Genomic DNA, 13,549 nt, shown 5'->3' on the forward strand with positions numbered 1-13,549 from the left:
GGCTAGCTTTTTGTATTTTTTAGTAGAGACGGGGTTTCACCGTGTTAGCCAGGATGGTCTCGATCTCCTGACCTCGTGATCCGCCCGTCTCAGCCTCAAGTGCAGTCTTAAAATCCCCCACTATCATTGTGTTGCTGTCGATCTCATTTCTTAGGTCTTGTAGTAATTGTATTGTAAATTTGGAAGCTCCAGTGTTAGGTGCATGTATATTTAGAATTGTGATATTTTCCTGTTGGACTAGTCCTTTTATCATTATATAACGTCCCTGTTTTTTTTTAACTGCTGTTGCTTTAAAGTTTGTTTTGTCTGCTATAAGAATAGCTACTCCTGCTCGCTTTCGGTATCCATTTGCATGGAATTTTTTTTCCGCCCCTTTACCTTAAGTTTATGTGAGTCCCAATGAGAGTTTAGGTGAGTCTTCTGAAGACAGCAGAAACTTGGTTGGTGAATTCGTATCCATTCTGCCATTCTGTATCTTTTAAGTGGAGTATTTAGGCCGTTTACATTCAATGTTAGTATTGAGATGTGAGGTACTATTCTATTCACTGTGCTATTTGTTGCCTGAATACCTTGCCTTTTTATTGTGTTACTGTTGTATAGGTCCTGTGAGATTTATGCTTTAAGGAGGTTCTCTTTTGGTAGATTTCAAGGACTTGTTTCAAGATTTAGAGCTCCTTTTTAGCAGTTCTTGTAGTGCTGGCTTGGTAGTGGCAGATTCTCTCAGCATTTGTTTGTCTGGAAAACACTGTCTTTCTTTCATTTATGAAGCTTAGTTTCACTGGATACAAAATTCTTGACTGATAATTGTTTTGTTTAAGGAGGCTAAAGAATAGGACCCCAATTCCTTCTAGCTTGTAGGGTTTCTGCTGAGAAATCTGCTGTTAGTCTGATAGGTTTTCCTTTATAGGTTACCTGGTGCTTTTGCCTCACAGCTCTTAGGATTCTTTCCTGCATCTTGACTTTAGATAACCTGTTGACTGTGTGCTTAGGTGATGATCTTTTTGTGATGAATTTCTCAAATGTTCTTTGAGCTTCTTGTATTTTGGATGCCTAGGTCTCTAGCAAGGCTGGGAAAGTTTTCCTCGATTATTCCCTCAAAGATGATTTCAATTTTCAAGCTTTTAGATTTCTCTTCTTCCTTGGGAATAACAATTATTCTTAGTTTTGGATGTTTAACACAGTCCCAAAGTTCTTGGAGACTTTGTTCATTTTTTTAAAATTCTTTTTTGTGTTTGATGGATTGTGTTAATTCGAAAGCCTTGTCTTTGAGCTCTGAAGTTCTTTCTTCTGCTTGTTTGATTCTATTGCTGAGACTTTTCAGTGTATTTTGCTTTTCTCTAAGTGTGTTTTTGATTTCCAGAAGTTGTGATAGCTTTTTATGTATGCTATCTATTTCACTAAAAAATTTTCCTTTCATGTCTTGTATCATATTTTTGATTTCTTTAAGGTGGGCTTCACCTTTCTTTGGTGCCTCCTTGGTTAGCTTAACAATCGACCTTCTGAATTCTTTTTCTGGCAATTCAGAGATTTGTGTTCGTTTGGATCCATTGCTAGTGAGCTGGTATGATTTTTGGGGGTGTTAAAGAACCTTGTGTTGTCATGTTACCAGAATTGTTTTTCTGGTTCCTTCTCATTTGGGTAGACTATGTCAGAGGGAAGATCTGGGATTCAAGGGCTGCTGTTCAGATTCTTCTGTCCCATGGGGTGCTCCCTTGATGAGGTGTTCTCCCCCTTCCCCTAGGAATGGGGCTTCCTGAGAGCTGAACTCTAGCGATTGTTTTTGATCTTCTGGGTCTAGCCACCCAGTAGAGTTACAGGCTGGTACTGGGGAGTGTCTGCAAAGAGTCCTGTGATGTGATCCATCTTCAGGTCTTGCAGCCGTGGATATTATTTCAGCGCCTGCTGTGGTGGAGGTAGTAGGGGAGTGAAGTGGACTCTTGAGGGTCTTCGTGTTTTTCTTTTTTTGTTTAGTTTTTGTTTAGTGCACTGGTTTTGTGTTAGTTGGCCTCCAGCTAGGAGGTGGTGCTTTCAAGCTGTGGTCCTATAGGGGGGATGCACACTTGCCTACTTGCCCTAGGGACACCTGTTTAAGTATTCAGGTTTCTCAGGTGGTACGCATGGCCATATAGCTCCTAAGAGATTATGACCTTTGTCTTCAGCTACCAGGGCGGGTAGAGGAAGACCACCAGGTGCGGCCAGAAATAGACATGTCTGAGCTCAGCCTCTCCTTGGGTGGTGCTTGCTGCAGCTGCTGTGGGGGATGAGGGTGTGGTTCCCAGTCCAGTGGAGTTATATTCCCAGGGTGGTTATGGCTGCCTCTGCTGAGTCATACAGGTCGCCAGGGAAGTGGGGGAAAGTCGGCAGTCACAGGCCTCAGCCCGCTTCCATGCAGCCTGCAGTCCTAAAGTCCGGTCTCACTCACACTGTGCCCCACCAACAGGACCGAGTCTATTTCCAGGCAGCCGGTAACCAGGGCTGGGAACTTGCCCCAGATCATGAGCCTCCCTATTGAGAAAGCCAGCAGACTCACAGGTCTTCGGCATCTCAGGGAGTCTGCAGCAGTGATCCAGTTCCTTTAAAGGGTCTATGGATTCTCTCTCCAACTAGTATTTGAATGCCATTGTGCTTAACCAGGACATGTATGTTATTGTTAGAAGCACCAATGAAATCTATTATTAAATAAAAACACACCGGTTATTAAATTAGCCAAGCACTACACTATTGGAAATACTATTTGTGTAGAGTAAGTTAGAAAAAAATAAAATAGGCCGGGCGCAGTGGTTCACGCCTGTAATCCCAGCACTTTGGGAGGCCGAGACGGGCGGATCACGAGGTCAGGAGATCGAGATCATCCTGGCTAACACAGTGAAACCCCGTCTCTACTAAAATACAAAAAAAAAAAAAAACTAGCCGGGCGTGGTGGTGGCGCCTGTAGTCCCAGCTACTCGGGAGGCTGAGGCAGTAGAATGGGGTAAACCTGGGAGGTGGAGCTTGCAGTGAGCCGAGATCGCGCCACTGCACTCCAGTCTGGGTGACAGAGCGAGACTTTGTCTCAAAAAAAAAAAAAGAAAAGAAAAAAATAAAATAGACAACTAGGGTTATTTTAGGAAGAATGCTTGCTGCTTTGATTGTTTTCAACTACTGACTACTATAACTTTGGCCCTATATTTAGACTTGATTAAGACGTTCCTTTCTAACCTTGCATGAATCCTCATCTTGGATTCAGATGCCTCCCTAGACCCTCCCATGGGCTCTGGGTGGATGTCAAAAGCTTGAGTAACTTCCAGTAGGTCTTGAAAGGGTACCTGAATTGTGTTTACAGCAGTTTAGTTTTTTAAACGTTGTTAGCCATGGACAGCGTGTTTGGCATAATAATGGTAATTGGGGGTACAAAAATGAGCAAGCCACGGTCTCTTATCCTAGGATTCAGTCAGATGTAGAAAAGCATTTCCAACGAAGTCCCTTATGCTATGATGTGGTTAGAATTGTGATGCAGTCCTTTGCATTATCCTGCTGTGCACATTTTGATGGTGCTCTCAAACCCCAAACCACTGCACTTTCAGCAACTTTGAAGCCGCTGCTTACCCTTCTCTGATCCTCACTTCATGCCCCCTACTCCTGCAAGAAAAGCAGTAGGCACTGATCACAGACTCCCAGGCCAGCAGCAGCAGGTGTGAGAGGCTTAGGGGAAGGAGAAGAAGGGTAGCCTCTGTCTGTAAAGGTGAACTCCTGTCTCCTCTAGGATGCAAAGGGAATCTCCATTCAGACTCTCAGACACCTGGAATCCCTGCTGAGAGTCCAGCGGGAGCAGAAGGCCCGGAAGTTTTCTGAATTTCTGAGTCTGAGGGGAAAGCTTGTCAAGGAAGTCACCAGCAGAGTGAAGGAGAGACAGGAGAATGGCGCTGTGGTGTCCCAGCCAGATGGGCAGCCTTCAGGTACACTGGGGAGAGGGCTCACTCAGGGCTGTGACCTGGAAGGGTCCCATTCTTGCCAAGACTTGTTTGCACATGAGGCGGGTATAGTCTGTGTCCCCCGTTAGGGGCACTTCTCTGAAGGACTGAGCTGGTAGGGTTCTCACAGGTGACTGAGTCCAGAAGTTCTCTGTTGAGGAAATAGGATCTGGGGTGGGAGTGGGGGCATTTGTCTAGGGTCACCCAGGAAAGTTGGAGGAGAGCCAGAGCTGGAGCCTGTTGTCAGCCTGAACTGTCCCTGTGCAGACATGCTGCCTCCCTTAGCACCTTCTTTCTGTACTGCTTGGCTTGCTGCGACCACAGTTGAGTGTCTCTTCAACAGAGAGCAGCCTATTCAGTTTCTGGCTCTACACACCAGGTGTGCCAGCCTGGGGAGGCAGGCAGAGGCCTGGGAACATTGGAGCTGCAGGTAGAGGCAAATATCAATCAAATGTAAACTTCTGCAGAGCTCAGATAGCCCCTGCTCTGGCTATGGGAGGGCATGAGAGGCTGGGCCAGTTCTGCACACGGATGAATTCTCAGAGCTCAGAGTTGGTTCCTTGGGCCAGGTGATAGCTGCTACTTTACCATTTGTCCATGCTCGGGGTGTCATGACAAAAGAAGGCCCTGTGGTTCTGGTGGAACACTAAATTCTGTGGACCAGGACCCTTGAGTCTGTTCTTATGGAGCAAGGGTATTTGTGTTCTCAGGTTTGAGAGCCCCCTGTTTCTAGAAGGTTCCCAGAGGCCCTGGGCTACTGTGATTGGAGGCTCTGGGGAGGACTTCAGTGGGTCTGGTCTGCTTATGCAGGGGGCTCTTCTCAGTCAGGGACACGTGCGGCCAGAAGGAGGCTAGTTCTGTATCTCCTGTGTCCAGGAAGAACCAACCTGAGCTCTTCATGCAAAAAAATTTTGCAGAGTTTGGCCCAGGTATCTCTGAAGATATGAGAGATGATTTTAGTTGCTACATCGACCAATCATTTGATAACTTATTTTTATTTTTCCTCATGTGAATTAGGAGAAAATAACACTAACATAGCAATCCTGTGAGCTCATGGAAATTATTACTTGGACAAGTATAAAGCAGGTATTTTGTATTTAAAAGCATTGTCATTTTGGCATGAAAATATGGTAAAAAATGAGTTGACCTGGGAAACTATAATATTTAGTTTAAACTTCTGGTCTTAAAATCTCTAAGGAAAGGATGGTTTTTAGTCTTGCACAGAAATCTCAGACAGAAGGGTATTTGTCCTGGTTGCCAATCTGCTTTTCATGCTCCAATTTAAATGTACATCCTTTTGCTCATTCAGTCAGATGCTCATTCATTCATTTGCCCACTCATTCATTTAGTTCAGTACTTGCTGAGGTTGACTCTGTGCCAGGGTCTGCCACCTCACTTGGGAAACCAGCCAGGACCAGGTGACATGATGGAGCCAAGCACAGGGGTGGTGGGAGCTCAGAGGAGGGAGGGGACAGGGACTTGGGGAGGATTAATGGAAAAACCCTCAGAATGCTGGCTTCCAAGAGAAAGCAAAGGTATCTTGTTCCTTCTAGGTACTACGCCCCACCCACTCCCACACACTTTTGTTCCTGTAGTAAAAAAGCCAGGAGGGAGAGCCCCCTTCACTGCCTTTCCCTTTCCCTGGCCCTGAGATTCTGCCTTCTCTGGAGATGTTACTGAGGTGTGAGATGAGCGCTGTGTTTTTGTGGCATTTTGTAGACCTTTCCTTCCAGCTCTGCACCTTTATTCTTTGCCTGGGTCCTGCAAGTGCTGTCTTAATGCTCACCTCCCATTTCTGCTCAGACCCTGCCTCTTCTCTTGTCTGGGGCAAGGCTGTGGGAGGTAGCAGTGAGGGCCCAAGATTGAGGCAGACAGACAACCTGGGTTTGTATTCACCACTTTCTTCCGTGGAGCTGAGGGCAAGCCTCTGTAGGGAAAAGGATAGCCTCTGAAGATGCTCGGGGGCCAAGTGGTTGTAGGTAAAGTGCTTTTCTTGGTATCTGGTGCACAGTCATGGGAAGCTATTGTTATTTTCCCCCAGCAAGCTTGTCTTTGTCTTCCCCTTCTCTTCAGTTCACTCTTTCCTGGAAGCTCCACTTCTGAGTAGACGCATTGACTGAGAGCAGTGCGCAGCTGGCCCTCGAACAACGCAGGGGTCAGGGGTGCCACCCCCCCATGCAGTTGAAAATTTGCGTGTAACTTCTGACTGCCCCAAAACTTAACTACTCATAGCCTGCTGTTGACCAGAAGTCTTACCGACAACATGGACTGTTAACACATATTTTGCATGTTATATGAATTATATGCTGTATTATTACAATAAAGAAAGCTCGAGAAAAGAACATGTTATTAAGAAAATCACAACGAAGAGCAAATATGTTTACTATTCGTTAAGGGGAAGTGGATCATCATAAAGGACTTTATCCTTGTCATCTTCGTGTTGAGTAGGCTAAGGAGGAGGAGGAAGAGGAGGGGTTGCTCTTGCTGTCTCATGTGGCAGAGTCAGTAGAAAATCCATGTACAAGCGAACCCGTGGCTGTTCAAACCCATGTTGTTCAAAGGTCAACTGTATTTCAAACAGTTTTTGATCTTGAATTACTGTAAGAAACTCATTTTACATTGTGACTCAATTCACACATGTCTGACTCCCTGTGATGCACTCGCTCTCTTTCCATAAAAATTTGCTGATTCGGGACCCCTCTTCTCAGCTATAGGTCTTGATGCGATTTGGAAAACAGAGGGGCTGTGTCCAATTGCCTGCCTTGGTAGTGCCTTGCACCAGGTTGCATTTGGGAGGAGGTTTGAGTGGATCTTGATGGTTCATGCAGTCCTGCGGCGACCTCTGGTGGCAGCATGGTCTTCCTGCAGGGCTGCCTGCACTGCGGCAGCTGTAGCGTGGGTGGGGGAGAGGGTAGCGGCCTTGGTGAAGTCCATCTAGGACTGCTGAGTCCCTCTTCAGGCCGGCGGACCCCTGCTGGTCTTCTATAATGACAACACGACCCTGGAGCACCCAGCTGCTCTCCTGGTCTCTGAGGAAACTGTGGAACTGTGGTCCCAGCCTCGAATCTGGCCAGCAGCAGAACACCTGATTTGGCAGCAATCGTGAAATCTGCTGTGGTTATTACAGCACAGAGAGGGAGTGATTGTCCATTTCCAGGGTGTTGGAGCCGCTTTCTCCCTCCTCTTAGGCTTGAGACCCAGCATGGGTGTACTCCAAAAGTCATTCCTTTCTGTGTTTCCAGTCAAAAGCCAGCAGAGCCCACTGGTCACCAGAGAGGTCCAGCCAAAGACCAGGACCCTGCAGGTGGCCTTGCCATCCACGCCGGCAGAGCCGCCCCCACCAACTCGTCAGAGCCATGGCAGCCATGGCTCCGGCCTGACCCAGGTGTCCACCCCCGCTCCACGCCCCAGAGTGCATGGACCCTCCAGCACCCCTCCTTCCTCGGGGCCTGGGATGAGGTGAGCCCCAGACTCTGCCCTCTCACCCCACCTGCAGTGGTGGCTCCTGGCTTCAGGCAGCCCTCTTCTGGGCTTCCTCCGGGCTTCTGCAGATAGGTGGGCGGCAGATACATGTGAATAGAAGGTGCCTCAGGTGGGGTCCAGTCTGGGCTCTGGACTTGAGAACCTGTGCTCCCAGCCAAGACAAACCCCCCTCCCCTTACCCATCTCCTCCCCCAAGCCCGTTCCCACTCCGGAGGGGCAGATCCTCAGACAGGCAGGGCTCTACTAAGGGAGAAGCTGGTGTGGCTGCTGCACTCCACGGGTCTCCTAGCTATCTTCTGGGCCTGAGGGAGGGAGCAGGGCTGCCCTGAGCAAACCAAGCCAGCTTGCAGCATGGTGAGGTTTGGCTTTCGAAGTTTTCTTTCTGGCCCATGCATCCCTCATTTCTTCTCATGGCAGCACGCCCCCGTTCAGTTCTGAAGGGGACTCAGAGGGAGACCGTGTGCAGCGTGTGTCTCTACAGCCTCCGAAAGTTCCTTCCAGGATGGTGCCTCGGCCCGAGGATGACTGGGACTGGTCTGACACTGAGACCTCAGAGAATGCCCAGCCCCCTGGCCAGGGCTCAGGTGAGCTGGCACCTTCGGGTGAGTGGGCTGGGACCACGGGTGAAACCCTTCTCCAGCCCGGATTTCTCGAGGCTCCAGAAACACCCTTCAGCTTCCTTTAGGCTTTCTGATTTGACATCTCTTTCTCTATTTGGCTTGGAGAGGATGGTCCTCCTTCGCCTCAAATTCTTTTTTTCTGGGATAACAGAGATATCAGGAGAAAGCTAGAGTTTGAGCAAGGTTTATTTTACCCCTTGTTTTGTCATTAAATTGTTGACTGTGGGAGGTGGAAGGGAGCCACTCATCTCTTTTCTCCTCCATGTTCTTCCCAGTAGAGAGTAAACACAGTGGCCAGCCACAGGTGATCAAAGCCTCGCTCAATAGTGGTGACAGGGCCCAGGAATGCCTGAGGCATTGGCTTCCTGTTAGGGCTGGATTAGAGGAACAACCAGCACTTGAGGCCAAAGTGGGGACCCCTCCAGCCTCCCTGAATCCAGATCCTGATCTTACTTGTGCACAGGGCTGGGTTTGCAAAGCAGACCCTGAATGTGCAAGACCTTTAACAGGCAGCTGTAGGGTGCACTCCAGCCCGGCTCCAAACCCAGCCATAGGGGCGGGGAGGCTCCGAGAGAAAGAGCTGGCACTGTTTTCTGGATCAGCGGCCCTCCTTCCAGTGTGCTGTGGCCCGGGGTGTGTTGCAGGCCCACCTCTGCTTGACTGCTTCTGTGAGGAGAGGGTAGGAGGTGGGGAAGAAACTGGGAGGGTGTTTCTCCTATCCTTGTCCATCCCGGTGAGTAGAGCAGAAGCTCCCTCCTTCTGTGCAAGCTCGAGGCGTGAGAGAGAAGGCTCTCCCCTCTGTGTTGGTGTTTCTGGGTGCTCACCGAGTGCTCAGCTCTGTGTGGATCTCTTCGCACGAGTCTCCTCATTTACTTCTCACAGCACTGATGAGGGAAGGCTGAGCCACACATCGTGACAGAAGTTGAAACTAAGCCTCATAGACATTATGACTGGCCCAAGACCACAGAACGATGTCATGGCAAGTTGAGATTGTGTGTGATATTTTTGAAGTTAATGTGTTAGAGTCACTGTTTATTTATTTAATTGTAAACTATTTTTTTCCCCCAGAAAGAGCTGCCTTTAGCTGTGTTCCCAATGTTAAGAATATCCCCATAGTCTTTTATGCTGTTTGAGTTCATTAGCACCGATCAAGAGTTGATGATCATAGAGTTAAATGCCACAGTGGTCAAAGTAGCCTCCAGGGCAAACCTCAGTTACAACTTGAAGGGAAAACAGTTTCCTACCATGAACATTTTGACAAATATAGTTTTCCATAACACATAGACTGTAACAAACATAACTTTTTGCAACAACTCAATTGTGAAAAATGTGGCTTCCCAGCAAAACTTGAGACAGAGGAGGCAGCCACAGACAGTCAACCTTTATAGCAGGCTGCCTTTGGGCCACGCAGCCTGTTTTGTCATACAGGAAAGCTCTTTGTCCTTTTCAGCCAAGAAACTTAGAAATTCAGCTTGTTGATGGAAATGGCATTGTAGAGACCTGAGCTAACTGTCATGGTAACTGGAATGAAAATATTCATTAAATGTATTATTTTCTGTCTAACAGGTTGCAATGACTAGTTGAGCATCCTTCTTTTCAAAACAACTGTCTACTCCCATTCTTTCAAGATTTTCCTATAAAACTGCCAACTGAGGCCTGCAGCTTCTGGCTTCAGTTGTATTTTCTAGCCAAGACTGAGTTAAAGAATAAAGAATATGGAATTTAGAGTTTTGTCTTGCCAAGGTCAGTAAGTAGAAACTCTGCGATGTCAGGCTAGGCTTGCAGTCTGCAAAGTTCTTGCTCCTAATAGACTCTGCAGCACTTGGCCATGTTTACAGCATAAGCCAAGCCTGCCAGTCCATCAGAATTCACCAGAAACAGATCTCTGGAGAAGTACTGATGCCCTGCCAGGCAAGGGCAATAGGGTGGCAAGGTCTTGGGACTGGGAGTTAGGAATCTTCAGAGAAAGCCCTGGCTCTGCCACTTGCTACCTGGTTGTCCTTGTGCAGGTGGTTTCTGCTCCTTTGTTTTAAAATGAGATATTTGGACAAGGTGATTAATGAGAGGGTGAGGAAACAGTGCCTGCTACATCATAGGCCCTTAACAAACATTTCTTGTGAATGAATCAGTGAGCCAAGGGCTGTTGTAGCTCCAAAAGTCGGCTCAGACCTTGATTTCGTTTGAATCATAGAAGGCTGTAGTTAGCTTCCTGCTTCTTGGTCATTCCTGAGGTTCATACATCACCTTGGTGTGCCAGGCACCAGGGATCTGTTGATGATCTCTGTCACTGCTTAGCTCCTGCTTCCTGCGTGGACTTTGCAGAAAGTCATTCTTGCCTGCAGTCCTCCTGTACTAATCTTTATGATATTTCTTCTTGTCTCTGTGTGAAGATGTTGAGGAATTAAGTGCATGCTAGTGATACAGTTCATTCCCCACACTGAGCAGAGGTCCTGCCTCAGCCTCTCATTAGAGGGAAGCACAACTTCCTAAGTCTCTGTCACTAGCCATGTCATTAAGTTTGCACAGTCACATTTTCAGAATATGCCAAGCCTCTGTTCACTGGGCACCCATTGGCCTGGCCTTCTCTGTCTCCTTTTTTGTGGTTGCCCAGCCTTCTTCCTCCTGGCCCTTCTGCTCATTCCCTCTATCCACACTGGAGCCTGGACATGACCCATAAAACTGAAATGCTCATTTTCTAGGCTTCTGCCATTGACACAGCCACTTTTTCCCCTTCCAGGAACACTGGTGCAGTCGATGGTCAAAAACCTGGAGAAGCAGCTAGAAGCTCCAGCAAAGAAGCCTGCTGGAGGGGTCGGTCTGTTTTTTATGCCCAATGCTGGGCCACAGAGGGCTGCCACACCGGGAAGGAAGCCTCAGGTAGGATGTAGGATGCTTAGAGTTCACCCTGCAATTCCGACAGAACCAGCTCTGAGTTTGGGTGGCCTGGGGTGAAGGTTGGGGAGGGTCCAGCAAGTGTCATCCTTTGCCCTAGTGGGACATCGCAGGTGTCCTCCCTCTGCCCTGTGCACATGGAGAGGTGGCCAGTTTGGAATACTTGTGTCCAAGTTAACATTAAAAAGCCTTTTGGTTCATTATACCAGCAATGCTCAGTAAGTTTCGATTCTTCCATCTCCTGCCTCTCAGAGAGCCTCGGAGCTGACTCTGTGCCTGGCTTCCTGCAGCAACTGCTCTTCCAGTCCGGTCTCATCCTACAGTGGGCTCCTCCCCAGTCCCTCTGCCACGGACCCTAAGACAATATGTGTGTGGAGTGGACTCCCCCAAGGGTGGCACTGGAGTGGCCTCGCATAGCACATCAGAGTCAGTAACAGCACAAGACGGGAATATTTAGATACCTCTGTTTTAGAAACCTGAGCTTTGCCTCAGACTGTAGCCACCATCAGATTTTCAGACTTAGAGCTCAGACGTTGAGCTTCCCTGGCATCACCAGACCCTCCTCACTGCCCCTGTCTCCTCCGTCAGGGAACAACTTGCACACTGCTGTTATTTTTCAAGCAGAAAACTTTAGAGCTCCCTTTACTTCACACTCCTTTCTCACCTTTCTCAATCAAAAAGGTGCATCCTGGGGTAATCAGTGCTATTGCTCTAAAATTTGGTAGTGGTGGGCAACCATTCTTTGGTTTTTGATAGCACTCCCCGCTCTTTACCGTGGTGTGTTTGGTTTATCACACAGCTCATGTATGTTTGTGAGTAATGCATCCAAATGATTGAGAAGAAAAAACTTGTTCCTTTCTCCAAATTGTGAAAGAACACCAACAGCCCCAAACAGATTGAGGCGCTGTTCAGAGCATGCTTGCTGCCCTGCACCCTGCATGCATTCTGATTGGTCGCCTTACATTCCTGGAGAAAATGCATAGGATGGCTTGTATCAAAGCCCAGGTGGCCAGCAGGGGCACTGAGGACTCCAGAGGGGAAGGCCTGGGCTGCTACGCAGGTGGCTGTGGTCAGGGGGTGGCCTGGTCCCTTGGCCGACTCTGAGCTGTCCTGCTGGCTGCAGCGCAGACCCTTCCAGGCTGAAGGACTCCCAAGCTCCTCTCATGCTCCTTCAGTCAGGATGTTTACCAGGCCCGAGGGAACCCGTCTGGGAGGAGGTGGGTCATTAGCCCACAGTGCATTCAGCTCGAGAACTTGGAACGGTGGAGTTTCTGGACTTCTGACTCTGTCAAAGAGGGAGTTAAAAATCTGCACAAAGTTGAAGTGAAAACAAAAGCAACCTGCTCTGCACATAGGCCTTTCCAAGGCGCTTGCCTGGGTTTGGTTAGTAGAATTTCAGGGGTATTTGAAATCACCGTGATCCCAGGTCACTAAAGCAGGTTCTCAAAGGCAGGAAGACTTGAGAAGGCAGGAGGAGTAGCGTCTCCCTGTGGCTTTCTTCCCAGTGTGCATTTGTCCCCATTTCCGTTCTGCATTCCCATACTGCGATGTGCTTAGCTCTCAGCCACCCTCCTCCCTTATCAAAATGTATTTTCTTCTCCCCTTTACCCCCTGCAGCTTTCTGAAGATGAGAGTGACTTGGAAATCTCCTCCTTGGAAGATCTTCCTCTGGACCTGGACCAGAGAGAGAAACCCAAGCCCTTGTCTCGCTCAAAGCTCCCAGAGAAGTTTAGCACTGGTCCGCAGAGCTCCAGCCAGCCCAGGGTTCCTGCCTGGTGATTCACCCCAGAGGGTGGCTGGCCAGAGGGTTAGCCTGGCTGGGGCCAGCTCAGGTCTACTCCAACAGAAGAGGCTGCTGGGCCTCTTGTCTTCACAAACAACCAAGAGGTCATCTTCTTGGAGAAAAGCAGTGCAGGGAACGGATATGATCTCATCCCTCCTGACCTGTGAGGGGCTCTGCTGTAGAGCGCCACAGGTGCCTGATTAGGAGCCCCTGGTCCCAAGGCTTGAGAAAGGGTTAAAACAGAACCTCCAGGTAGTTTTCTTCCTCTACCTCCATGTCCCCCCGAGACTGAAAAGAGTCACTAGCACTGTTTTCCCAAGCCTTTTATAAAACTGCAGGAACACTGTGGAGATGGGTCCTATCTGGGGTCCTTTTGGGGACATATGCCTCAGTCAGTCATTCTGTGACTGATCTAAAATTATTTACTGAGTGCCTGCCTACTCTGCGCCAGGCTCTCTAGCCTCTCACTACTGAGTTAGGGTACAGGCAGAGGCTGGGGCAGAATGTCTGCAGCCAGTGCCAGCACAGGGTAATAATCTAGTGGCAGAGAACAGGGTGTTATGGGGAGCATATGAAAGGCCATCCAGCCCAGCCTGAGTGATCCTGGAGAGTTTCCTAGGGTTGTGATATGTGGCAGGCCTACTCATGGATGGGAAGAGAAGAGGGCCACTTGGCTGGACCTTGTATCCCCAAGGGACCACACGTGTATTTTTTGATATTATTTCCAAAATCAGGTTTTATACATAGCCGTTGTATATTTTTAGTGTGAAAAACGTTGATATATTATATGCAAACATTTAAATATAGTATGATGTTTTTAA

At 48.3% G+C, this 13,549-nt stretch overlaps 1 protein-coding gene across 2 annotated transcripts in view; it reads left to right on the forward strand.

Annotated features, from left to right (window-relative positions):
• Positions 1-13,549, forward strand: part of DZIP1L (DAZ interacting zinc finger protein 1-like) — a 61,323-nt gene extending 47,774 nt beyond the window's left edge. Inside the window, exons 13-17 of one of the 2 annotated variants that reach the window (XM_011958152.1) lie at positions 3,743-3,935; positions 7,193-7,409; positions 7,851-8,017; positions 10,791-10,930; positions 12,563-13,051. In XM_011958152.1, the coding sequence (XP_011813542.1) occupies positions 3,743-3,935; positions 7,193-7,409; positions 7,851-8,017; positions 10,791-10,930; positions 12,563-12,724 (879 nt within the window). In that variant the 3' untranslated portion in view covers positions 12,725-13,051. Of the gene's footprint in view, positions 1-3,742; positions 3,936-7,192; positions 7,410-7,850; positions 8,018-10,790; positions 10,931-12,562 lie in introns of both variants that reach the window. The other variant, XM_011958151.1, reaches the window with a different exon arrangement.

This window comes from Colobus angolensis, unplaced genomic scaffold, assembly GCF_000951035.1.
Source record: "Colobus angolensis palliatus isolate OR3802 unplaced genomic scaffold, Cang.pa_1.0 Scaffold46, whole genome shotgun sequence".
Lineage (NCBI taxonomy): Eukaryota > Metazoa > Chordata > Mammalia > Primates > Cercopithecidae > Colobus > Colobus angolensis.